The sequence below is a fragment of the Theropithecus gelada genome, chromosome 1, assembly GCF_003255815.1.
Source record: "Theropithecus gelada isolate Dixy chromosome 1, Tgel_1.0, whole genome shotgun sequence".
NCBI lineage: Eukaryota > Metazoa > Chordata > Mammalia > Primates > Cercopithecidae > Theropithecus > Theropithecus gelada.
In genome coordinates this window covers 56,280,348-56,306,203 of record NC_037668.1, presented here as the reverse complement: position 1 = coordinate 56,306,203, position 25,856 = coordinate 56,280,348, and the positions used below count along the sequence as shown (strand labels likewise).

The 25,856-nt window shown below is 45.4% G+C and overlaps 1 protein-coding gene across 2 annotated transcripts in view; it reads right to left on the bottom strand.

The window, feature by feature from the left end:
* Positions 1-10,840: 10,840 nt before the first annotated feature.
* Positions 10,841-25,856, bottom strand: part of YTHDF2 (YTH N6-methyladenosine RNA binding protein 2) — a 36,396-nt gene continuing 21,380 nt past the window's right edge. For both annotated transcript variants that reach the window (XM_025379050.1, XM_025379060.1), the window contains one exon: positions 10,841-11,693. In XM_025379050.1, the coding sequence (XP_025234835.1) occupies positions 11,670-11,693 (24 nt within the window). In that variant the 3' untranslated portion in view covers positions 10,841-11,669. The remainder of the gene's footprint in view (positions 11,694-25,856) is intronic.

The following is a 25,856-nucleotide window of genomic DNA, read 5'->3' as shown; positions in this document are numbered from 1 at the left end:
AAAGCAGCCTGGGAAACATACAGAGATCCTATCTCTACAAAAAATAAAAATAAGCCCGGTGTGGTGGTGCATGCCTGTGGTCCCAGCTACTCAGGAGGCTGAGGTGTGAGGATCGCCTGAGTCTGGGAAGTGGAAGCTACTGTGAGTCATGATTGTGCCACTGTACTCCAAGCTGAGAGTGACAGAGCAAGACTCTGTCTCAAAAAAAAAAAAAAAAAAGCACAGAAAGAAAAAGAAAAAAGAAATAGGAGAAACAACAGCATGTTTCTATGTTAATGGAAATGATCCATTAGAGGTAAAATTATAATGTGGGAGAGAGATTTGATGAAGCCATCTTTTCTGGGTTTTTGTTTTGTTTTGTTTTTTTGAGGCAGGGACTTACTGTCTCCCAGGCTGGAGTGCAGTGGCGCGAACATGGCTCACTGCAGTCTTGATCTCCGGGTTAAAGCAATCCTTCTGCCTCAGCTTCTGGAGTAGCTGGGACTACAGTATCACCACACCCCGGTTTTTTATTTTATGTAGAGATGAGATCTCACTATGTTGCCCAGACTGGTCTCGAACTCCTAGGCTCAAGTGATCTTCCCACCTGGCCTCACAAAATGCTGGGATTACAGCTGTGAGCCACCAAACCCAACCAAGCCATCTTCTTGAGTTGATGAGACTGAGATTTGATGCACAAATGGAGGGATTTATTCTAGACAGAAACATGCGTAGTCCAAAGACACTGGTTCTCAAACTCTAGGGAGAACGTGTTAAAGCACAGATGCAAGATTTCTGATTCAGGAGTTGGGGCCCAATAACTTGCGTTTCTGACAAGTTCTCCAATGGTGCTGATGCTGCTGGCCAAGACCAGGCTTTATGAGATACTGATCTGTAACAGGTGGGAAGGCAGCATCTGTGAGGGGGGTAGATGTAATGGAGTCTGTGATGTTTTGTTCTGATTGCTTCCATTTTCCTGTTTAGTTGAACTGAAAGTAAAGACGGGAGAGGAAGTGTTGGAGACCGGAGGAAAGGGAGAAGGTATGAAATGGTTCTCTTGAGAGGAGAATGAATCAATGGGGGAAAAGCTGATTTTCCTGCTGAGGCTGATGCTTGTGAATTAAAAATGAGACACCGGTTGAATGATTTTCTCCAGCCACTCTAAGCTGCACAGGTGCAGGTGGGTGGAGAGTTGGATGTAAATGGGGTTGTGGTTGTCAATTAAATTTGATGAAGCAAGAGAAAGGGGCCAGGGAGTTGATGGTGAATACCAATTAGGAAGGGGGATTATGGTAAACCATGGAATTCAAGCTAAGAGATATACGAAGCATGGTGAGGGAGAATGAAATTCACTTTTCTTAAAAGTGGGTGCTTTCTTCTTAAAGCCTTACCCAACTTGCCTTCATCTCTCACCTCTCTGGACTTCTGTTAGCTGGCTCTTCCCTCCAGCCTCATACCCATGTTTCTTTATAGCACTCATCACAATCTCACAAATGTTTCCCTCTAAGGCAGGAGCTTTTTGATACCTGCTGTGGCCCCAGTGCTCCTCCACACTGTCCTCCTTATCCAATCCTGGTCAACTTACTCTTCAACCATATATCCAGGACACATCCTGTAGGTCCGCATCAAAATGCCTTGATCTGGAATAACATCCATCTAAAAACTGAGTGCCTAACTTGTCAACTGAGCGGCTTCAGGAAAGCAGAAATCTAGAAAAGTTTGGGTTCCAATGCTAAAGAGCAAGGTGAGAAGGATGGGCTTCTGCCAAGTTGCGATTGCTGTCTGAGACCCGGGTCCTTGGGCACCCCTCACCTCAGGATCCCAAAAGGCTGGCCATTTGAGGTTGTCACAGAAGCTCTGGATCCTTCTTTAGCAAACCAGTGAACTTACAGAATCACAACTTGAGAGGGGTTGGGGAACCCTGAAGATGGTTTGGTAGTATTTCTTTTTTTTTTTTTTAATTGTGTAGACATGTGCATATTTAGGAACAGAAACATGCTACATATACTGATTTTACTTTTTGAGACAGGGTCTTACTCTGTCACCCAGGCAGGAGTGCAGTGGCACAATCACGGCTCACTGCAGCCTTGACCTTCCCAGGCTCAGGTGATTCTCCCATCTCACCCTCCCCAGTAGCTGGGACTACAAGTGTGCACCACCACACCTGGATGATTTTTGTATTTTTAGTAGAGATGGGGTTTCGCCATGTTGGCCGGGCTGGTCTCAAACTCCTGACCTCAAGTAATCCGCCAGCCTTAGCCTCCCAAAGTGCTGGGATTACAAGCGTGAGCCACTGTGCCTGGTCCATATACTGATTTTACATGTCATAAAGCAAGTGTTTTTTTTTTTTTTAAAGGTTTATAAGGATAGATAGCGAAATGTTATACCAAAGTTTTCGTTGTTGTTTGAGATGGAATCTCGCTGTCATAGGCTGTCTGCGCCATCCTTCACGAGCTGTGTGATATTGGGCAGGTCGGAGAATTGCTCTGTGCATGCATTTTCTCATCCGAAAAAGGAAATTGCCTCTGAAGCCACTTGATGGTATGAGTTTTACAGGGATTTAAATTAACATTTTGAAACAGAGTTTCACTCAGTCACCCAGGCTGATGTGCAGTGGTGTGATCTCAGCTCACTGCAATGTCTGCCTCCCGGGTTCAAGCGATTCTCCTGCCTCAGCCTCCCGAGTAGCTGGGATTACAAGCGCGCGTCACCACGCCCGGCTAATTTTTTGTATTTTTAGTAGAGATGGGGTTAGCCAGGATGGTCTCGACCTCCTGACCTTGTGATCAGCCTGCCTCGGCCTCCCAAAGCGTTGGGATTACAGGCGTGGGCCACCGTGCCCGGCCTGTATACACTTTTTATTCTGCATGTGTAACTGTCTGAACTGTGTTGTCTGTCTGTTTTAAATTAGAAAAGCACTACTGGGGCCGGGCGCCGTGGGTCACGCCTGTAATCCCAGCATTTTGGGAGGTGGAGGTGGACGGATCACCTGAGGTCAGGAGTTAGAGACCAGCCTTACCAACATGGTGAAACGCTGTCTTGACTAAAAACACAAAAATTGGCCAGGCATGGTGACGGGCTCCTATAATCCCAGCTACTCAGGAGGCTGAGGCAGGAGAATCGCTTCAACCCTGGAGGCAGAGGTTGCAGTGAGCCAAGATCGTGCCACTGCACTCCAGCCTGGGCGACAGAGTGAGAGATCCCATCTCAAAAAAAAAAAAAAAAAAAGCACTACTAACGTCAACTTAAATCCCTGTAAAACTCATACCATCAAGGAGCTTCAGAGGCAATTTCCTTTTTCGGACGAGAAAATGCGTGCATAGAGCAATTCTCTGACCTGCCCAACATCACACAGCTCGTGAAGGCGCAGACAGCCTATGAGAGATAGCTGAGCTGTGGAGGAGGATGAAGAGGCGAAGGGCTCCTGTGGTTTCCACTGAGATAAAGAAACACTAGGGAAACCGGCCAGGCGCGGTGGCTCAAGCCTGTAATCCCAGCACTTTGGGAGGCCGAGACGGGCGGATCACGAGGTCAGGAGATCGAGACCATCCTGGCTCACACGGTGAAACCCCCGTCTCTACTAAAAAAATACAAACAACTAGCCGGGCAAGGTGGGGGGCGCCTGTAGTCCCAGCTACTCGGGAGGCTGAGGCAGGAGAATGGCGTAAACCCGGGAGGCGGAGCTTGCAGTGAGCTGAGATCCGGCCACAGCACTCCAGCCTGGGTGACAGAGCGTCTCAAGAAAAAAAGAAAAAAAAAAAAGAAACACTAGAGAAAAAACGCCAATATAGAGAGGGGCAGTTTTCTGGGTAGCTCTGCTCTTATAGAGCTCGCCAAACTGTAATTGGTATATTCCTTAAACAGGATTTTGAGAAAACAAGAATCTTCATTTATTTCTCTTTTCTCCAATGCCCAACAATAGTAGCGACAGGATCTCACAAAATACTGTGAGATAGGTTGACTAACACATGGAAACAACAGATGAGTACACTCACACGCATACCTGGAGAGGGCAGCAAAACTGGGAATTTCCTCAGGGAGCTGCCCTTCAGAGGCACCTCAACATTTTCGAGTACATGAACCCACGGTCCGCAGGTGGGCTGACAGCTTTCCAACCTTTACCCAGCCTCATGTCTGAGCATTATTGAAGAGGCTGAAGAAAGCAACAAGCTACACATGACACGAATGTCATCTGTCCGGTTAGCAGGGTAGTGTGAAACCCCATTTCCCTCTCAGACGAACCAGCTCACCTAGGCAGGTGAGACTGGGCGCTTCCGCGCAGGCGCAGAAGCAAGGGCGGACAACACCTTGAGCCGTGGCTCCATGAGGTGGCACAGCCGCTGTCAGGAAGAAAGCGTACAAAAACCAGGCTGCGACGGGGTGGGGAAGCGTGGAGGGAACCTGACTACAGCCGGGCAGAGGCCAGCCCTCCTCCGTCCGCAGGCACGGCGCACGCGCCGTCCAGCCGCCAAGCCCGGCCCCCGCAGGCGGAGCTCCAGAGCCTGTCCCGGAAACCCCGAGCCAAGGGCCCTAAAGGGCGTGAGACCTTCTGCAATTCCCTCCACTCACCGAAGACAGCTGGCTTACACCACAGCACGTCAGCTTCCCACGTGCAAACCCAGCAGCTGTAATTAAACATCACAGTTCCAAAGGCTTCTCTGTAGTAAGGAGGTGCACCCGCTGCCCAGAAACCACTAGCGATGAGCGATGCTCATGACAAAGTGCATTGCTTCCCAAGGCAGAAAAAGCTGATTACAAGTGGACTTATCAGATCTGAATCCTAGAGACACCTTTACCTCCGCTCTCATTTTCAGAACATTCATGACACGCAGGCCACAAGTCACCTTTCAAATAAAGGTCAAAACAAGTGGTAACATTCAAGTGCTACTACGTTAGCTCCATAATGAAAAACGGAAACTTAATTTTGTTACATATTTTGAGATGGAGTTTCACTCTTGTCGCCCAGGCTGGACTGCAATGGCGCGATCTCTGCTCACTGCAACCTCCTCCACCTCCTAGGTGCAAGCAATTCTCCTGCTTCAGCCTCCCGAGTAGCTGGGATTACAGGTGTGCATCAACACAGCCAGTTAATTTTTGTATTATTAGTAGAGACGGGGTTTCACTATATCGTCCAGGCTGGTCTCGAACTTCTGGCCTCAGGTGATCCACCCGCCGTGGCCTCCCAAAGTATTGGGATTACAGGCGTGAGCCACTGCGCCCGACCAAAGACTTTATTACAAGACCATTTACTTTCTCACTGGTAGAGAAACCTCCAAGCCTCTAAAATTGCTTGGGAGGTGTGGGAACCAGGACTTCAAACACTCCAGGGAGGACTTCTAACGTTTTGGGTCTTTATTTACAAGGCTACACACAGACATTGTGGAAGGATGCAAACCCACGAGCACTGAGCCATACCCTAGCTGAAGTATTGTCAAGTGGAAGCCCTCTCTGTAATTCCAGAGGATTCATTCACATGTAGCGTTTTAAAAGGTGAGGACAAAATAAAGTGGTTGTTTTGATTAGTCTCAATAATTCTCCACTTACACTGGTAACAAATCCCAGTTTAATAATCCATTGCAATTTGAAGAACTGCCCTTAAAAAAGCTCAATAGGGCCGGGCACGGTGTCTCATGCCTGTAATCCCAGCACTTTGGGAAGCTGAAGCAGGTGGTTAACAAGGTCAGGAGTTCGAGAACAGCGTGGCCAACAAGGTGAAACCCCATCTCTACTAAAACTACAAAAATCAGCCAGGCACGGTGGCAGGCATCTGTAATCCCAGCTGCTCGGGAAGCTAAGGCAGGATAATCGCTTGAATCCGGGTGACAGATTGCAGTGAGCTGAGACTGCACCACTGCACTCCAGCCTGGGCGACAGAGTGAGACTCTGTATCTCAAACAAACAAAAAAACGAAAAACAAAATACCACCTCGATAATTTTGAAACATTCTCCAATAAAAGAAACCAGAATTCCTTGGAAAAAATGGAATTGGGGCAGGGAAAATACAAGATTCCCTGGGAACATCTTACAGTACATCTTACAGTACCAGAAGGGCAGACACCAGAAAATTTTTCTGAGACAAGGCCTTGCTGTCAGGCTGGAGTGCAGTTGCGTGATCACAGCTCACTGCAGCCTCAAACGCCCCTGATCAAGTCATCCTCCCACTTCAGCCTCCCCAGTAGATGGGACTACAGGAACAAACCACACCTGGCTAATTTACTTTCTGTGGAGACCAGGTCTCAATATGTTGCACATGCTGGTCTCAAGTTCCTGAGTTCAAGGAATCCTCCCACCTCAACTTCCCAAAGTGCTGGGGTTACAGGCATGAGCCACAAAGCCAGACCAGCAAAAATACTGACAGAATGTCAAGAAAACAAAGGAGTCAATTTTAAGGAGCTCCTGATGGCCACAGCTGAGACAATTTGAGCAAAAGTGAATCCATACTGATATAACTGAATATAGAGAAGGGACACCTCCTTACAACAGAGTTCTAATTAATAAATGTAGAAGGAATAGAAATCGTGAAGCAACATTTGGCAAATGCCACAGGAATACTTGTTGCATGCAATAACAATCCATAGCTGCCCAAAGTTAGTGGGTCAAAGAATGGTAGTTTCAGCCGGGTGCCTTGGCTCATGCCTGTAATCCTAGCACTTTGGGAGGCTGAGGCAGGAGGACAATTTGAAACCAGCCTGGCAAACATAGCAAGACCTCATCCCTATTTAAAAATAAAATAAGCCAAGCATGGAGGCACATGCCTGCAGTCCCAGACACGAGGAAGGATTGCTTGAAGCCGGAAGGTTGAGGCTGCAGTGAGGCATAATTGTGCCACTGCACTCCAGCCTGGGCAACAGAGCAAGACTGTCTCCAAAAAGAAAAAAAGTTTCCAAGTATACCTGATTCCCTAAGTTACATATTAAGTACAAAGGAGGAAATTAATAACTTTCCAGTGGAGAAGTCTGGCAGCACTGTAACCAAGTGATCACGGTTAACATCACCAGTATGAAATCATGTCACAATCATGTATTCTGATACAATGCACTGAAAAAGGCACAGTGCTTTTGTGGCATTCTTGTCAAAGAATAACCTCAATCTAATAATGAGAAATGATCAGATAAATCCAACTGGAAGGGCACTGTATAAAATAACTGGCCAGTACTCACCAAAACTATCAAAAAATGAAGACTGAAAAACTGTCACAGGCTAGAAGAGACTAAAGACAATTAAGTGCAATGTGGGATCCTGATTAGATGCTGAACCCCAAAAAAAGACAGTGTAACAACTGGCACAACTCAAATTAGTTAACAGTACTGCATCAATATTTGCTAGTCTTGATAATTTTACTATGGTTATTTAAGATGTTAACATTTGGGAAAAGCTGAGTGAAGGGTATGGTAACTCTCCATACTGTTTGTGTAAGTCTAAAATTATTTCAAAATGTTTTATATAATGGAACACGCTAGGAGAAGATAACCAATCAAATACAGCTAAAATAAAATTGAGGGAAAGCGAAATTTATTTTCAGAGGATGGAGTGCAGTGGCGTGATCTCAGCTCACTGCAACCTCTGCCTCACAGGTTCCAGCAATTCTCCTGCCTCAGCCTCCTGAGTAGCTGGGATTACAGGTGCACATCACCACACCCAGCTAACTTTTGTATATTTAGTAGAGACGGGGTTCACCATGTTGGCCAAGCTAGTCTCAAACCCCTGACCTCAGGTGATCCACCTGCTTCGGTCTCCCAAAGTGCTGGGATTACAGACGTGAATCACCGTGCCCAGCCTGAGGCTGGTGCCAGGCACAGTGGCTCACGCCTGTAATCCTAGCACTTTGGGAGGCTGAGGCAGGTGGATCGCTTGAGGTCAGGAGTTCCAGACCAGCTTAGCCAACATGGTGAAACCCTGTCTCTATTAAAAATACTGGCAAAGTTGTCTTTAACAATAAGAAAACTGGTTTAGTTGCATTTTGGAGTCTTTAGTAAAGAACAGTCTAATTTTTTATACTACAGGAAAAGCCAATGTGGTTTTTCTAAAATACACAAATCCAAAAGGGAAGGCTAAGTATATAACCTTGTTAGGGGCTCCAAATTCTTTTCAGTTTACTTTTTTTTTTTTTTGAGACGGAGTCTCGCTGTGTCTCCCAGGCTGGAGTGCAGTGGCGTGATCTTGGCTCACTGCAAGCTCCGCCTCCCAGGTTCATTCTCCTGCCTCAGCCTCCCGAGTAGCTGGGACTACAGGTACCCGCCACCACGCCCGGCTTATTTTTTTGTATTTTTATTTTTTATTTTTTTTGAGACGGAGTCTCGCTCTGTCGCCCGGGCTGGAGTGCAGTGGCCAGATCTCAGCTCACTGCAAGCTCCGCCTCCCGGGTTCCCGCCATTCTCCTGCCTCAGCCTCCCGAGTAGCTGGGACTACAGGCGCCCGCCACCTCGCCCGGCTAATTTTTTTTTTATTTTTTAGTAGAGACGGGGTTTCACCGTGTTAGCCAGGATGGTCTCGATCTCCTGACCTCGTGATCCACCCGTCTCGGCCTCCCAAAGTGCTGGGATTACAGGCTTGAGCCACCGCCCCCGGCCTCAGTCTACTCTTAAAGCTGAAACAGTACTTTCTACATTTGCTATGAAAGACTGGGAACTACTATGTTGCTAACATTTCAAATTGCAAATAATCATCTCGAATAATCTCATATCCAACTTGAAATACTATGTAGGAAAATCTAGTTAAAATTCCTTTTGAATTTGCTTTTCTCTGGATATTTTCCCTTTTCAAGGTCAATACTAAAGAAGCCCGAGGGAGTCCTCTAGAAGTCACAGAAGTTTGGGCTGAAAGTGAAAACGATGAGTGCCACACATATTACTAGGAAATCTAGCACCTTCCTACTGATAAAAACACAAGGAATTCCCCAAAATTTGGGGTAAAAGTGCTTCAAAAAGGATGGCAGCCAGAAATATTTAGGAATATTGTACTGTGCCTCTGACAGGCCAAGAAAAGCTTTTGACTGCAAATGTCAACAATGGTGCTATTGGCTGGGCACGGTGGCTCACGCCTGTATTCCCAGCACTTTGGGAGGCCAAGGTGGGCAGATCACCTGAGGTTGGGTGTTGGAGACCAGCCTGGCCAACACGGTGAAACCCCGTCTCTACTAGAAGTACAAAAATTATCTGGATGTAGTGGTGCACACCTGTAATCCCAACTACTCGGGAGTCTGTGGCAGGACAATCGCTTGAACCTGGAAGGTGGAGGTTGCAGTGAGTCGAGAGCGCACCACTGCAATCCAGCCAGGGAGAGAGTGAGACTGCGTGTCGAAAAAAAGAAAAGAAAAGAGGGGAAGAGAATAAAAGAGGGGAAGAGGAGGGAGAGGGAGAGGGGAGAGAAGGAAAGAAAGGAGGAAAAGGAAAGAGGAAAAAAGGAAGGAAAAAAGGGAAGGAAGGGAGGGAGGGAGGGGAAGGAAAGAAAGGAAGGGCCGGGCGTGGTGGCTCAGGCCGGGCGCGGTGGCTCAAGCCTGTAATCCCAGCACTTTGGGAGGCCGAGACAGGCGGATCACGAGGTCAGGAGATCGAGACCATCCTTGCTAATACGGTGAAACCCCGTCTCTACTAAAAAATACAAAAAACTAGCCAGGTGAGGTGGCGGGCGCCTGTAGTCCCAGCTACTCGGGAGGCTGAGGCAGGAGAATGGTGTAAACCCGGGAGTCAGAGCTTGCAGTGAGCTGAGATCCGGCCACTGCACTCCAGCCTGGGCGACAGAGCGAGACTCCATCTCAAAAAAAAAAAAAAAGAAAAGAAAGGGGGAAAAGGGGGAGAAGGGGGAGAGGGGGGAGAGGGGGGAGAGGAAGGAGACAAAGGAGACAAAGGAGAGGAAGGAAGGAATTTAGAAACCAGTATTTAACAATTTTATTGGCACTCCTGACTTTACTATCCTGGGCTGTGTAGAACTCAGTAATTTTGAGGGCACAACTCTGTCCAACAGTATTAAAATCCATTTCTATAATCCTTTCTTAGTATTTAGATGTTTTCACACATGCAACTCTAAAATGGAAACTTTTTTTTTTTTTTGAGACAGAGTCTTGCTGTGTCACCAGGCTGGAGTGCTGTGGTGCAATCTTGGCTCACTGTAACCTCCACCTCCTGGGTTCAAGCGATTCTCCTGCCTCAGCCTCCAAAGTAGCTGGGATTACAGGCATGCACCACCATCCCCCAGCTAATTTTTGTAGAGAGAGGGTTTCACCATGTCGGCCAGGCTGGTCTCAAATTCCTGACCTTAAGTAATCCACCTGCCTCAGCCTCCCAAAGTCCTGAGATTACAGGCATGAGCCACTGTGCCCAGCCTAAAATGGGAACATCTTCAGAGATAACAATCTTTTAAGATAGAGAAGCCTCTAAAACTGTTGAAAATATAAAGAAGAAATTAAATGCTATTACAGTTGTTACAAGGTTCCCAAAGACCCAAGCCCACAGAAATTTTATTGTCAGGGATCTGCATCCATATGGAATATTGTCTAAAACCATATTTCAAATTGAACACTTATTTCCTGGGCTCTACTTCCTCTGCATCAAAGATAACTGGCCAAATTCCACAGAGTTAAGCATAGTGCCAGGCACCCAACAGTCTAATATTTGTTGAACAAATGATTTAGCAATGACTCTACATTCTCTGCAAAGTATCCAGAAATAAAGCATTATGAATATTGGCCCACCTTGCTTTTGCAGAGGTCCTAGTTAACCGGCCCTGAATACAAAGCAAGCCTGAAGTGTTTACTCTCAGCACAAACGCTCTAAAATTAGTTGCCATCTCACCTGTTATACCTTATACTCCAAATATTTCATAAAATACAGCAGACTCAAATAATACTAAATGGTACTAGAAGTGATGCTCAACAGGATCTCACGTTTATTGAGAAGTGATTAATGGTAAAAAGAAAGGCAATGCCCTTTCCTCATTGGCTGAACAAGAAACTGAAGAAACATTCACTACACGTTTTACAGTATTTTTCTCTTCCAAAATGCATTTCTGTAAACGAGTTTTTACCACTGTTCTTAGCTTTGAAATCAAATTAATCCTGACTTAATCAGTATAATGTACAAGAACAGAACATTTCTTAGGACTCCTAGTACTTTACTCTGAGTAACAAAAGGTCAGAGAAAATGAACCACCCTTAAAGACACAACCTTGGGTAACACTGTTATATTCTCCCGGACAAAAATTCTTCATAAAAATGTTCTTCCAGTTCGGAAGGGTAAAATCAAATTCCCACTTTCTGGGGTGGATGCCCAAAACCTTCACAACTCAAGTGTTCTCCAAGTGCAAATGTCAAAATGGGAGGAGGAAAGGGTTTAAAAATTAGAGAAAACTGTATGCACTTACGGACTTAAAAATCCGAAAAACATAGTAAAAAGACAAAAAAACAAAGCATTATGCTCTGAAATCACAACCAAAGCCAAAATAAAAGGGACATTTTTCACCTAAACTACCTAGAGGGATTTTTTGTTTAGTTTTTTCTTTTTCTTTTTTTTTTTTTTTTCATTTTCCAGTTAAGTCCTATGTCTTTTGTGAAATTCCAATACTTAAACTGCAAGTCTGCAATCGTCTCTGAAGTCAGTGAAATTAAGAAAAAAGTCCTAATTCTCTTGAAGGTCATTTTTTCCTCTTAGGATATGCAGATGCAACCGTTGCTGCAGTCTGTGTAGAACTGCCTTTTATTTCCCACGACCTTGACGTTCCTACAGAGATAAGAAAAAAGGTGAAATGGTTAAAAATTATCTGAACATGCTTATGAATTTAAAAACTTCACAGAATAACAACAGAAATTTAATTATTTAGAATTATTAGAAAATTAATTATTCTAAATAGAACATTCCCCACAAAGAAAAACTGGCTTTTACTTTGTTTTAAACACTCAACATCTTAATGCAAAATTATTTTTGACTTGAAAATTCATTACATGCTTTCCTATTAAATTACTGTTTAGATTAATACTTAGTTGTCAGGCCCCCCCAAAATATGGGCCTGATGGAAGTAACCCAAACATACATGACTGGTCAGATAAAGCAGTATACATACATACATAGTACACTAGAGTGTTAACAGTCAGACTGACCTAAATTCAAATCCCAAACTAGTCCCAAGGCCTTGGACATACTCATAAGCCCTCAATTTCCTTTTCTGTAAAGTGAAGATAAGTATCTCACAGGGTTATGGAGAATTAATAAGCTGACATACAGAAAGCCCTTGGTCCACAGATGGAAAAAAAAAAAAAAACCCCACACATTTGGCCTCTTTCCCTAGGGAGGTGGTAATCCAACTACAATACTTATGTTTTCCCTGAAATAAATCCCAATGCTCATTTTCTTAAGAATCACTGTTTATGGCTGGGCGTGGTGGCTCAAGCCTGTAATCCCAGCACTTTGGGAGGCAGAGGCAGGCGGATCATGAGGTCAGGAGATTGAGACCATCTTGGCTAACATGGTAAAACCCCATCTCTACTAAAAATACAAAAAATTAGCCGGGTGTGGTGGCGGGCGCCTGTAGTCCCAGCTACTCGGGAGGCTGAGGCAGGAGAATGGCGTGAACCCGGGAGGCGGAGCTTGCAGTGAGCCGAGATCACACCACTGCACTCCAGCCTGGGCGACACAGCAAGACTATCTCCCAAAAAAAAAAAAAAAAAAATTCACTGTCTTTCAGAAACTTACCATAAATTCTTCCATTTCACACATTACTTCACGTACAGAATTTTTTTTTTTTTTTTTTTTTTGAGATGGAAGTCTCGCTCTGTAGCCCAGGCTGGAGTGCAATGGCGTGATCTTGGCTCACTACAACCTCCACCTCACAGGTTCAAGCCATTCTCCTGAGGCAGGCTTCCCGAGTAGCTGGGACTACAGGCGCCGCCACCATGCCTGGCTAATTTTTTGTATTTTTAGTAGAGACGGGGTTTCACTTTGTTGGTCAGGCTGGTCTCGAACTCCTGACCTCATGATCCGCTGGGCCTTGGCCTCCCAAAGTGCTGGGATTACAGGCGTGAGTCACTGTGCCCGGCCTTAGAATTTTTAAAATTCTACATCTTTACTGAGAGGCAGGAGGATCATGAGGTCAAGAGATGGAGACCGTCCTGGCCAACATGGTGAAACCCCATCCCAATTAAAACTACAAAAATTAGCTGGGTGTGGTGGCACGTGCCTGTAGTCCCAGCTACTCGGGAAGCTGAGGCAGGAGAATCACTTGAACCCGGGAGCTGGAGGTTGCAGTGAGCCGAGACCGCAGCACTGCACTCCAGCCTGGGCGACAGAGCGAAACTACCTCGCAAAAAAAAAAAAAACCAAACAAAAAACAAAAAAAAACTACATCTTTAAATTTAATTTTTTTTTTTAGTTAAAGAATTTTTTTTCCACGTAAATGACTAGATTCACATGGCTATTAAATGCAAAAGCATTAAGTGGCCAGTGGCACACAGGCCTGAACTTACACACTTGCTCCCATTTTCCCTGTGGTAACTATGGCTCTGATGTCAGTATGGTTTCTACTAAAAATAGCAACTACCACTTATGGTACATGCCTGCAGTCCTAGCTATGATGATGCCACCACTGTACTCCAGCCTGGGTGGCAGAGCTGAGACCTTGTCTCTTATTTAAAAATAAAAGTTGGAGTTGATTAAAGTCAATTTTTAAAAATTTTTTATTTACCCTTACCCTCCTAGTAAGCTATAAAGTCAACAACATCTTGCTTATGTTGATTTTAAACTCACCTGGTTTTATATTTCATAATCCAGATGGATACAATTTACATAACCTCTCATGTATTACTGATCAGCATCTACTTTTGGCCTCAGGAAATCTAGACTCAGATGCATTTCTTGATTAAATCTCATTCCTCTTGCTTTTTTTACTCTTTAAGGCAGTAATTTTTGGCTCTTCTCCTTCTGTCCTTCAAGGTACAACTCAAAATCCCTTCCTTCTTTGAAACATCCATAACCACTACCGCTTTCAACGTCCTTCCCCTAAATCTACATCCACAAACTAAATTCAGTCTTGTTTTATGTAATAGTCCCAACTAGATCAAAAAGCAGAAAGCAAAGAACAGGTCTTCAACTAACTTCACTCAAAAACTGCTTACAAGTTAAGAAGTGGATAACAGGCTAAGATTGACTTTTAAATAAAATTCCAGCTGGGTGCGGTGGTTCACGCCTGTAATCCCAGCACTTTGGGAGGCCGAGGCGGGCGGATTATGAGGTCAGGAGATCGAGACTATCCCGGCTAACATGGTGAAACCTCATCTCTACTAAAAATACAAAAAATCAGCTGGGCATGGTGACGGGCACCTGTAGTCTCAGCTACTCAGGAGGCTGAAGCAGGAGAACGGCGTGAACCTGGGAGGCAGAGCTTGCAGTGAGCCGAGATAGTGCCACTGCACTCCAGCCTGGGAGACAAAGCGAGACTCCATCTCAAATAAATAAATAAATAAATAAAATAAAAATGAATAAAACAAAATTCCACCTATTATCTCTTAATGCAACCCTAGAAATACAGACAATAAATTATTTTTCCCAAATTGTAACACTGAATTAGAAACTTAGACTACAGCCGGGCGCGGTGGCTCAAGCCTGTAATCCCAGCACTTTGGGAGGCCGAGGCGGGTGGATCACGAGGTCAGGAGATCGAGACCATCCTGGCTAACATGGTGAAACCCCGTCTCTACTAAAAATACAAAAAACTAGCCGGGCGTGGTGGCGGGCGCCTGTAGTCCCAGCTACTCGGAGGCTGAGGCAGGAGAATGGCGTGAACCTGGGAGGCGGAGCTTGCAGTGAGCCGAGATCGCGCCACTGCACTCCAGCCTGGGTGACACAGCGCGAGACTCCATCACAAAAAAAAAAGAAAGACTACAGATGCGCTTTTTCCTAAGAAACATGTTTATTATATTTAAGTTGTCAGCATGCTTAATAGCATTTAAAATTGTCAAGAAAAAATTCAAAACAGCATCATGTAATTATACTTACTACAGCATTGTCTCATTCTTTAAACACCAAATTTGTTCCTCTTTATAATGTACAATTTTAAGTCTCACAAATACCTATGTTCAATACTGCTTCAAAAGTCAAACTTTCTCAATTTTAGCACAACAACACGAAGACAGCCAGGAGTGGTGGCTCACACCTGTAATCCCAACAATTTGGGAGGCCAAGGCAGATAGACTGCTTGAGGCCAGGAGTTCAAGACCAACCTGGCCAATATATGGCGACCCTGTCTCTACCAAAACAAATTATTTTAATTAGCCAGGCATGGTGGTGGCATGTGCCTGTGGTCCCAGCTACTTGGGAGGGTGAAGTGGAAGGATGGCTTAAGCCCAGGAGGTCAAAGCTGTAGTGAGCCCTGATCGCACCACTATGCTCCAGCCTGGGTGACAAAATGAGACCCAATCTTTAAAAAAAAAAAAAAAAAAAAGAGAGACAGAGAGAGAAGGAAAAGTATAGATTGGAAACAGAGTGAGAATCCAGGGCATCAGTAGGATCCTTCTTGAAGGACCTCCCGCTGGCCAAATCTGTGACTTGAGCATTACATAATATTAATGAATGATAAGTGAACACCTATCATAGTAATACCTGAATCAAGCAAGAATTATCAATCAATGCTAGAATTAAAAGGAGACGGTTTGGCCGGGCGCGGTGGCTCAAGCCTGTAATCCCAGCACTTTGGGAGGCCGAGACGGGCGGATCACGAGGTCAGGAGATCGAGACCATCCTGGCTAACACGGTGAAACCCCGTCTCTACTAAAAAATACAAAAAACTAGCCGGGCGAGGTGGCGGGCGCCTGTAGTCCCAGCTACTCGGGAGGCTGAGGCAGGAGAATGGCGTGAACCCGGGAGGCGGAGCTTGCAGTGAGCTGAGATCCGGCCACTGCACTCCAGCCTGGGCGACAGAGCAAGACTCCGTCTCAAAAAAAAAAAAAAAAAAAAAAAAAAAAAGAAAAGGAGACGGTTTGATGAGAAACAAGTTATTTACATAGTGTCAAACCATTTTCCCACGTATTAAAAAAAAAAAAAAATTAAGTGGAGAACCTGGTGGACAATACCTTACCCAAAGTGACCAAAGTTAACTTTATCAGTAATGGCATAAACAGACATCTTGTACCTCCCAGTATGATGCACTGAGAAGGATACAACTTCACTTCAAACCAGTGAAGACTGACTAAGGAGGGCTGGGCGCAGTAGCTCACTCCTGTAATCCCAGCACTTTGGGAGGCGGAAGCTGGCAGATAGCTTGGGCACAGGAGTTCAAGACCAGCGTAGGCAACATGGCAAAGCCCGTGTCTTACATTACAAATACACACAGACACAAATTAGCTGGGTGTGGTGGCATGCACCTAAAGTGATTTCCCAGGTTGCTGGGACTAAAGTCCAGGGAGGTCAAGGCAGCAGTGAGCCATGATCGTGCCACTGCACTCTGCCCAGGCAACAGAATGAGCCCCTGTCTCAAAACAATGAAAACAACAAATAACAACTTAGGAGACAAGAAACCATGGTCTCCAAATGTTCATGGACTGGAACCTGGACCACAAAAAAACTGCTATCAAGGACATTAAGACAACTGATAAAGTCTGAATAAGATCTGTGGGTAACAACATTGTCTCAATTAAATTTCCTGATTTTGATAAATGCACTGTGGTTATGTAACTGCATGTCTTTGTTCTGGGGAACTACACACCAAAATACCTAGGAGAGATGACATGATGTCTAGACCGTAACTCTCAAATGGCTCAGGAAAACATTATATACACACATTTTCAAAAACATTCAAATGATAAAGCAAATGTGGCAAATGAGGAAGAGTAAATCTGAAATTATTTCAACGCCCAGCATGGTAGCTCACATCTGCTGCTCACACTTTGGAAGGCTGAGGCAGGGGAAGTGCTTGAGGCCAGGAGTTCAAGACCAGCCTTTAGCAACATAGTGAGACCCTGTCTCTACCGAAAAAAATAAAATAAAATAAAAAAATTTAAACTTAGCTGGATGTGGTGGTGCATGCCTATAATCCTAGCTACTTGGATTAGCTACTTGGGAGGCTGAGGTGGGAGGAGAGCTTGAACCCAGGAGTCGGAGGTTACAGTGAGCTAGGATGCCACCACTACACTCCAGCCTGGCAGCCTGGGTGACAGAGGCCCTGTCTCTCAAAAAAAATTTTTTTTAATGTATTTCAAAACATAAAACTGGGAGGAAGGGAAGAAATTATTTCTTCTGCAAAAAAGGTACACCAAGTTATGTTTAACACTTAATAAAACTTCAATGCTTATATAACTACAGGCTGCATGCGGTGGCTCATGCCTGTAATCTCAGTACTTTGAGGCCAAGGCAGGTAGATCACTTAAGGCCAGAGTTCGAGAACAGCCTGGGCAAGGTGGCAAAACTTCATCTCCACAAAAAAAAGTACAAAAATTACCAGCGTGCTAGCACACACCTGCAGTCCCAGCTACTGGGGAGGCTGAGGCAGGAGGCTGCGGTGAGCCGAGACTGCACCACTGCTCTCCAGTCTGGGTGACAGATGAAGATGAATTTAAATCAGGCACAGAGGGCTTACACCTTATTCAGTCCCAGCTACTTGGGAGGCTGAAAGCAACAGAATCATCTGAGCCCAGGAATTTGAGTCTGTAATGAACTATGATCACACCTGTGAATAGCCACTGACCTGCAGCCTAGAGAACATAGTGAGACTTCATCTTAAAAAACAAACAAAAAACATTAAGGCCCGGCACAGGCGCCCACGCCTGTAATCCTAGCACTCTGGGAGGACGAGGAGGGTGGATCACCTGAGGTTAAGAGTTCGAGACCAGCATGGCCAACATGGCAAAACCCCATCTCTACTAGAAATAAAAAAATTGGGGCTGGACGCAGTGGCTCATGCCTGTAACCCCAGCACTTTCAGAGACCGAGGCGGGTGGATCACGAGGTCAGGAGTTCAATATCAGCCTGGGCAACATGGTGAAACTCCGTCTCTACTAAAAATGCAAAAAAAATTAGCCAGGCGTGGTGGTGGGCTTCTGTAATCCCAGCTACTCGGGAGGCTGAGGCAGAGAATTGCTTAAACCCAGGAGGCAGGGGATGCAGTGCGCCAAGATCACGTCATGCACTCCAGCCTGGGTGACAGAGCAAAACTACATCTCAAAAAAATAAAAATAAAAGTAAATAAAAATTAAAAATTGGGCCGGTCACAGTGGCTCATGCCTGTAATCTCAGCACTTTGGGAGGCAGAGGCAGGCAGATCACCTGAGGTCAGGAGTTTGAGACCAGCCTGATCAACATGAAGAAACCCCGTCTCCAGTAAAAATACAAAATTAGCCACAGTTGTGGCACATACCAGTAATTCCAGCTACTAGGGAGGCTGAGGCAGGAAAATCACTTGAACCCGGGTGGCGGAGGTTGCACTGAGCCGAGATCGCACCACTGCACTCCAGCCTAAGCAGCAGAGCGAGACTCCATCTCAAAAATAAAAAGTAAAAATAAAAAATAAAAAAGTAGCCGGGCCTGGTGGCAGGCACCTATAATCCCAGCTACTCAGGAGGCTGAGGCAGAAGAATTCTTGAACCCAGGGGGCAGAGGTTGCAGTGAACCAAGATCACGCCACTTCAGTCCAACCTGAGAAAAAGATCTAAACTCTGTCTCAAATAAAAACATTAAAGATATTAACTAGGCCAGGCGCGGTGGCTCATACCTGTAATCCCAGCACTTTGGGAGGCCGAGACGGGTGGATCACGAGGTCAGGAGATCGAGACCATCCTGGCTAACACGGTGAAACCCCGTCTCTACTAAAAAATACAAAAAACTAGCCAGGCGTGGTGGCAGGCGCCTGTAGTCCCAGCTACTTGGGAGGCTGAGGCAGAAGAATGGCGTAAACCCGGGAGGCAGAGCTTGCAGTGAGCTGAGATCCGGCCACTGCACTACAGCCTGGGCAACAGAAAAAAAAAAAGATATTAACTATGGGCCAGGGGCGGTGGCTCAAGCCTGTAATCCCAGCACTTTGGGAGGCCAAGGCGGGCGGATCACGAGGTCAGGACATCGAGACCATCCTGGCTAACACCGTGAAACCCCATCTCTACCAAAAAATACAAAAAAATTAGCCGGGTGTGGTGGCGGGTACCTGTAGTCCCAGCTACTTGGGAGGCTGAGGCAGGAGAATGGTGTGAACCTGGGAGGTGGAGCTTGCAGTGAGCCAAGATCGCGCCACTGCACTCCAGCCTGGGTGACAGAGCAAGACTCTGCCTCCAAAAAAAAAAAAAAATATTAACTATGAATTAGGAAACTACAAATCCAGACAGATCTAGTCTGTGGCTTAAATAACCAGAAATAATGTCCACACCTCTATCCACCCATCTACCTTAGCCCCTCCTCACTTTAAATCTATGATTACAAAATAGAAAACTCGGTCGGTACAGTGGCTCACGCCTGTAATCCCAGCATTTTGGGAGGCCGAGGCAGGTGGATCACCTGAGGTTAGTAGCTCAAGACAGGACTGGCCAACATTGTGAAACCCCATCTCTACTAAAAACACAAAAATTAGGGGAGCATGGTGGCACACGCCTGTAGTCCCAGCTACTCGGGAGGCTAAGGCAGGAGAATCAATCACTTGAACCCAGGTGAGCCAAGATCGTGCCACTGCACTCGCACCTGGCCAGCAGAGCTAGACTCTGTCTCAAAAATAAAAAAGAAAAATAAAATAAAATAGAAAATTCAGTCTCTGGAGGAAATATACAAAGAGCCATAAGGTGGCAATGTTAAAGTCTGCACATATACAATCTCTTCATATAATATACATAATATAGTAAATCTGCCTATTTGCCTTTCCTCTATTTAAGCTTAATAACCTTTCTACTTACTACTGCACTGTTCTATCCCTCCCTCTCCCTTCACTTTTAAGTGGGCCATAAAACACAACTGAGGCATATTCATATTTACTTGGATATAATTTTATTAACATTAAAATCTGGTAAATGTTTATCCCTCCCACAAAATTAAATCTATAGAGCTCTCAACTAATTTTTCCTATGCCCCCATGAACCTTGAAAGAAACCCAAAGTTCAGCACCCCAGCTGATAATATAAAATGCTTAGACAGAGTCTCACTCTGTTGCCCAGGCTGGAGTGCAGTGGTGCGATCTCCGCTCACTGCAAGCTCCGCCTCCCGGGTTCACACCATTGTCCTGCCTCAGATTCCTGAGTAGCTGGGACTACAGGTACCCGCCATCACGCCCGGCTAATTTTTTGTATTTTTAGTACAGTCGGGGTTTCACCATGTTAGCCAGGATGGTCTCCATCTCCTGACCTCATGATCCGCCCGCCTCGGCCTCCCAAAGTGCTGGGATTACAGGCGTGAGCCACTGTGCCGGCTAGGAAAATGTATTTTTTTTTTTTTTTTTTAGACAGAGTCTCGCTCTGTAGCCCAGGCTGGAGTGCAGTGGCCGGATCTCAGCTCACTGCAAGCTCCGCCTCCCGGGTTCACGCCATTCTCCTGCCTCAGNATTTTTTTTTTTTTTTTTGAGACAGAGTCTCGCTCTGTAGCCCAGGCTGGAGTGCAGTGGCCGGATCTCAGCTCACTGCAAGCTCCGCCTCCCGGGTTCACGCCATTCTCCTGCCTCAGCCTCCCGAGTAGCTGGGACTACAGGCGCCCGCCACCTCGCCCGGCTAGTTTTTTTGTATTTTTTTAGTAGAGACTGGGTTTCACCGTGTTAGCCAGGATGGTCTCGATCTCCCGACCTCGTGATCCGCCCGTCTCGGCCTCCCAAAGTGCTGAGATTACAGGCTTGAGCCACCGCGCCCGGCCGGAAAATGTATTTTTAAAAGTGATACGATTACACAAAAATTACTTCCATTGTTTGATAAGGTTTAATAGAATCAATCTTTATAGTCTCCAATGCCATAAGAGTTAAATAAATCCAATGGCAGAAACATCAAGTTATATATAATTAAGATGCTAACTTCCCCAGGTAAAGAGACAAAAGTATTTTTCATCAGTTCTCCAATTTAAAGCAGAATTGTAATATTTCATTCAAAATATCTATTTTGGCTATGGTACCTCCTGCCTACAAGCCCAGCACTTTGAGAGGCTGGGAACAGTAGTTTCAGACCAGCCTGGGCAAAATATTGAGAACGTGACTCTACTAGAATTTGAGACAGAGTTTTGCTCTTGTTGCCTAGAGTGCAATGGCGCAATCTCGGCTCAACGCAACCTCCACCTTCCATGTTCAAGCGATTCTCCTGCCTCAGCCTCCTGAGAAGCTGTGATTACATGCATGTGCCACCACACCCGGCTAATTTTGTATTTTTATTTGTTTGTTTGTTTGTTTGTTTGTTTTTTGAGACGGAGTCTCGCTCTGTCACCCAGGCTGGAGTGCAGTGGCCAGATCTCGGCTCACTGCAAGCTCCACCTCCCGGGTTCATGCCATTCTCCCGCCTCAGCCTCCGAGTAGCTGGGACTAGAGGCGCCCGCCACCACGCCCGGCTAGTTTTTTGTATTTTTAGTAGAGACGGGGTTTCACCATGTTAGCCAGGATGGTCTCAATCTCCTGACCTCGTGATCCACCCGCCTCGGCCTCCCAAAGTGCTGGGATTACAGGCTTGAGCCACCGCGCCCGGCCAATTTTGTATTTTTAGTAGAGACGGGGTTTCTCCATGTTGGTCAGGCTGGTCTTGAACTCCCGACCTCAGGTGATCCACCTGCCTTGGCCTCCCTAAGTACTGCAATTTTTTTTTTTTTTTGAGACGGAGTCTCGCTCTGTCGCCCAAGCTGGAGTGCAGTGGCGCGATCCTGGCTCACTGCAAGCTCCGCCTCCTGGGTTCACGCCATTCTCCTGCCTCAGCCTCCCGAGTAGCTGGAACTACAGGCGCCCGCCACCGCGCCTGGCTCATTTTTTGTATTTTTAGTAGAGACGGGGTTTCACCATGGTCTCGATCTCCTGACCTTGTGATCCGCCCGCCTCGGCCTCCCAAAGTGCTGGGATTACAGGCGTGATCCACCGCGCCCGGCCAAGTACTGCGATTATAGGCATTAAGCCACCACGCCTGGCCAGAAATTTTTAAAAATTAGGCCGGGCATGGTGGCTCACACCTAGAATCCTAACACTGAGAGGCCAAAGGAGGAGGATCGCTTAAGCCCAGGAATTCAAGAACAGCCTGGGCAACACAGTGAAACCTTATCTCCACAAAAAAAAAAATTTTTTTTTTTTTTTTTGAGACAGAGTCTCACTCTGTCGCCCAGGCGCCCAGGCTGGAGTGCAGTGGCCGGATCTCACCTCACTGCAAGCTCTGCCTCCCGGGTTTACGCCATTCTCCTGCCTCAGCCTCCTGAGTAGCTGGGACTACAGACACCCGCCACCTCGGTCTCGATCTGCTGACCTTGTGATCTGCCCGTCTCGGTCTCCCAAAGTGCTGGGATTACAGGCTTGAGCCACCGCGCCCAATTAAAAAAATTTTTTTAATTAGCCAGGCATAGTGGCAAGCACCCGTGTGGTCCCAGCTACTCAGAAGGCTGCAAGAAAAAGAATGCTTAAGCCCAGGAGGTCAAAGCTGCAATGAGTTGTGATCACACCACTACACTCCAGCCTGGGTGACACAGTGAGGCCTTCTCTCAAAAAAAAAAAAAATAGATAGATAGATAGATAGATAGATAGATAGATAGATAGATAGGCCGGACACGGTGGCTCACGCCTGTAATCCTAACACTTTGGGAGGGCAAGACGGGCAGATCACGAGGTCAAGAGATCGAGACCATCCTGGCCAACATGGTGAAACCCCATCTCTGCTAAAAATACAAAAATTAGCCAGGCATGGTGGCGCGCACCTGTAGCCCCAGCTACTCGGGAGCCTGAGGCAGGAGAATTGCTTGAATCCAGGAGGTGGAGGCTGCAGTGAGCCGAGATCATGCCACTGCACTCCAGTGTGCCCACAGAGTGAGACTCCGTCTCAAAAAAAAAAATATACACACACACACACACACACTCATGCACGATATAATGACATTTCAGTCAATGACGGATCAGTAAGACTACAATGGAGCTGAGAAATTCCCATCACCTAGCAATGTCGAAGCCACTCTAAGGATGTAGCACAAAACATTACTCACTTGTTTGTGGTAATGCTACTGTAAACAAACCTACTGCACTGCAAGTCGTATAAAACTATAGCACGTAAAATTATGCATAATAAATAATACTTAATAACAAACTCGGCCAAGTGTGGTGGCTCACACCTGTAATTCCAGCACTTTGGGAGGCCAAGGCAGGCGGATCACCTGAGGTCAGGAGTTTGAGACCAGCCTGGCCAGCATGGTGAAACCACGTCTCTACAATAAGTACAAAAATCAGCTGGGTGTAGTGGCACGTGCCTGTAGTCCCAGCTACTTGGGAGGCTGATGCAGGAGAATTCGCTTGAACCTGGGAGGTGGAGGCTGCAGTAAGCCAAGATCACACCACTGCACTCCAGCCTGGGCGACAGAGCAAGACTCCGTCTCACAAAAAAAAAACCTATGTTATTGGCATATATATTTACTATATAACTATACTTTTAATCATTGTTTTAGAATGTACTACTTATTAAAAGGCTAATTGTAAAATAGCCTCTGACAGGTCCTTCAGGAGGTATTCCAGAAGAAGGCACTATTATCATAGGAGATGACAGCTGTGTATTACTGCTTCTGAAGACTTTCCAATGGAACAAGATGTGGCGGTCAAGACAGTGATATTGATGATCCCGAGGCTGTGTAGGTCTACGCTAATGTGTTTGCCATAGTTTTTAAAAAGACGTTAAAAACGTAACTTTTTCTTTTTCTTTCTCTTTTTTTAAAAGTCTTGCTCTGTTGCCCACGCTGGAGCACAGTGGCACGATCTCGGCTCACTGCAACCTCTGCCTCCCAGGTTCAAGCAATTCTCATGTCTCAGCCTCCCCAGTAGCTGGGACTACAGGTGTACACCAACACGCCCCGCTAGGTTTTGTATTTTTAGTAGAGATGGGGTTTCACCATGTTGGCCAGGCCAGTCTCCAACTCCTGGCCTCAAGTAAGCCACCCACCTCAGCCTCCCAAAGTGCTGGGATTATAGGCGTGCACCACTGTACCCAGTCCCCTTGCATATCCTTTAAACTGTATTTTAATGTACATTTTCTGTGTTTAGATACACAAATACTTATCATTGTGTTACAACTGCCTATACTATTCAGTACGGTAACATGCTGTACAGGTTGGTAGCCCAGGAGCAATAGACTATACCATATAGCCTAAGTGTGTAGTAGGCTCTACCATCTAGGTTTCTGTAAGTACACAATGTTTGCAGGACAAAATCACCGGACAATGCATTTCTCAGAACATATCCCCATCGCTAAGAGATGCATGATTGTATATCTAGTCTTCCTATTAACCCAATTAGGTATTTTCCCTAAGTTTTAAAGATATTTAGGCTCAGATGATTTTCCTTGTTCAGTATTCATGACAGTGGCAGATATGAAACCAACTCTTCCTCCAGAGCCCTGGGCCTTTCCAGTACCTATACATTTATTATCAAGACCACAACATCCGTAATTCAGGCTCTACCAGTATCAACTTTATATATGCAAATTTAAAATACAAGAGAATCACCTGTAGAGATGATAAAATGCAGATTCCAAGGCCTTACCTCCAAAGATGCTCATTCAGTAGGTAAAGGAGAACAAGAATCTCAAAGTAAGAACTCTCAGAGGGTACTTTCTGTACTAACTGAAAAACTTCTCTTCAATCATTTCTAATCCTACAAGAAATACCTAGAGAGCTTACTAAATAAAATTTCTAATTTAGTTAAGTTTGTAAGTAGAACCCAGGTTATCAATATATTTTTTAAACTTTCAAGGTGACTCAAAAGTTGTTTTAAATCCATTACCATTTTTTGGAATTTATACACTGAAGCTCTCACATCCAGGTCCAGCGTACTTCCCTCTCCTCACCACTGTGCAGGCCCACAAACTCAACTAAAGTAACTTTTGCCATAACGTTGAATTAGCCAAGAACTTATCTGGGCTCTAATTCTAGCTCTGCCACCAAAGTGAGGTAACCTGGCAGTTCATGTATAACATGACAATGGGGTAGACTAAAACAGTCCTACTTACAATAACCTGTCGCTGTGCATTATCCAGAATCGTTTACACTCTTCCTTATTCCTGCTGCCTGTAATTAGCAGCAACTTTCACACCCTTCAGCAAATGGTCATGGAGGTCATATAGAATAGATCTAATTCACTCCATTTTGATACTTGTGATGGGAAAATTAAAACTGAGTGCTTAAATATTTATGTTTCAACTAATTACGTTCTCTTTATATGTCCACAAAGAGGTGACTGGCTACAGGCATTAGCAGATACTAAAACACAGTTAGCAATTTCATTATTATTATTTTTTTGGAGACAGGGTCTCACTCCGTTGCCCACACTAGGGTGCGTGGTACGATTCTGGTTCACTGCAGCCTCAATCTCCTGGGCTCAAGTGATCCTTCCACCTCAGCCTCCCAGGCAGCTAGGACCACAGGTGCTAATTTCTTTTTATTATTTGCTGCCCATGCTGGTCTCCAACTCCTAGGTTCAAGTGATCCTAGGTGGTTTACAGGTGTAAACCACCCTTCCCAGCCAATTAGCAATTTTAAATAAGTATGAAGATATAGCATGACCTAAAAACAGAAAGAGCCTTGTGGTAGAACAAATCCCAGTTCTACTTCCTAGGCAGTGATCTAGTTTTTCCTTATTGAATCTCAGGTCTCTACCTGTAAGATGAAGAGTCTTCACTCTTTTACAGCATTATTACAAGAGATTGAGGATATATGACAAGTGCCTTATAGATATCCAGCAAATGCCTAAATATGTGTAAATATTATACCTAAAGCACTAAGAAAAAG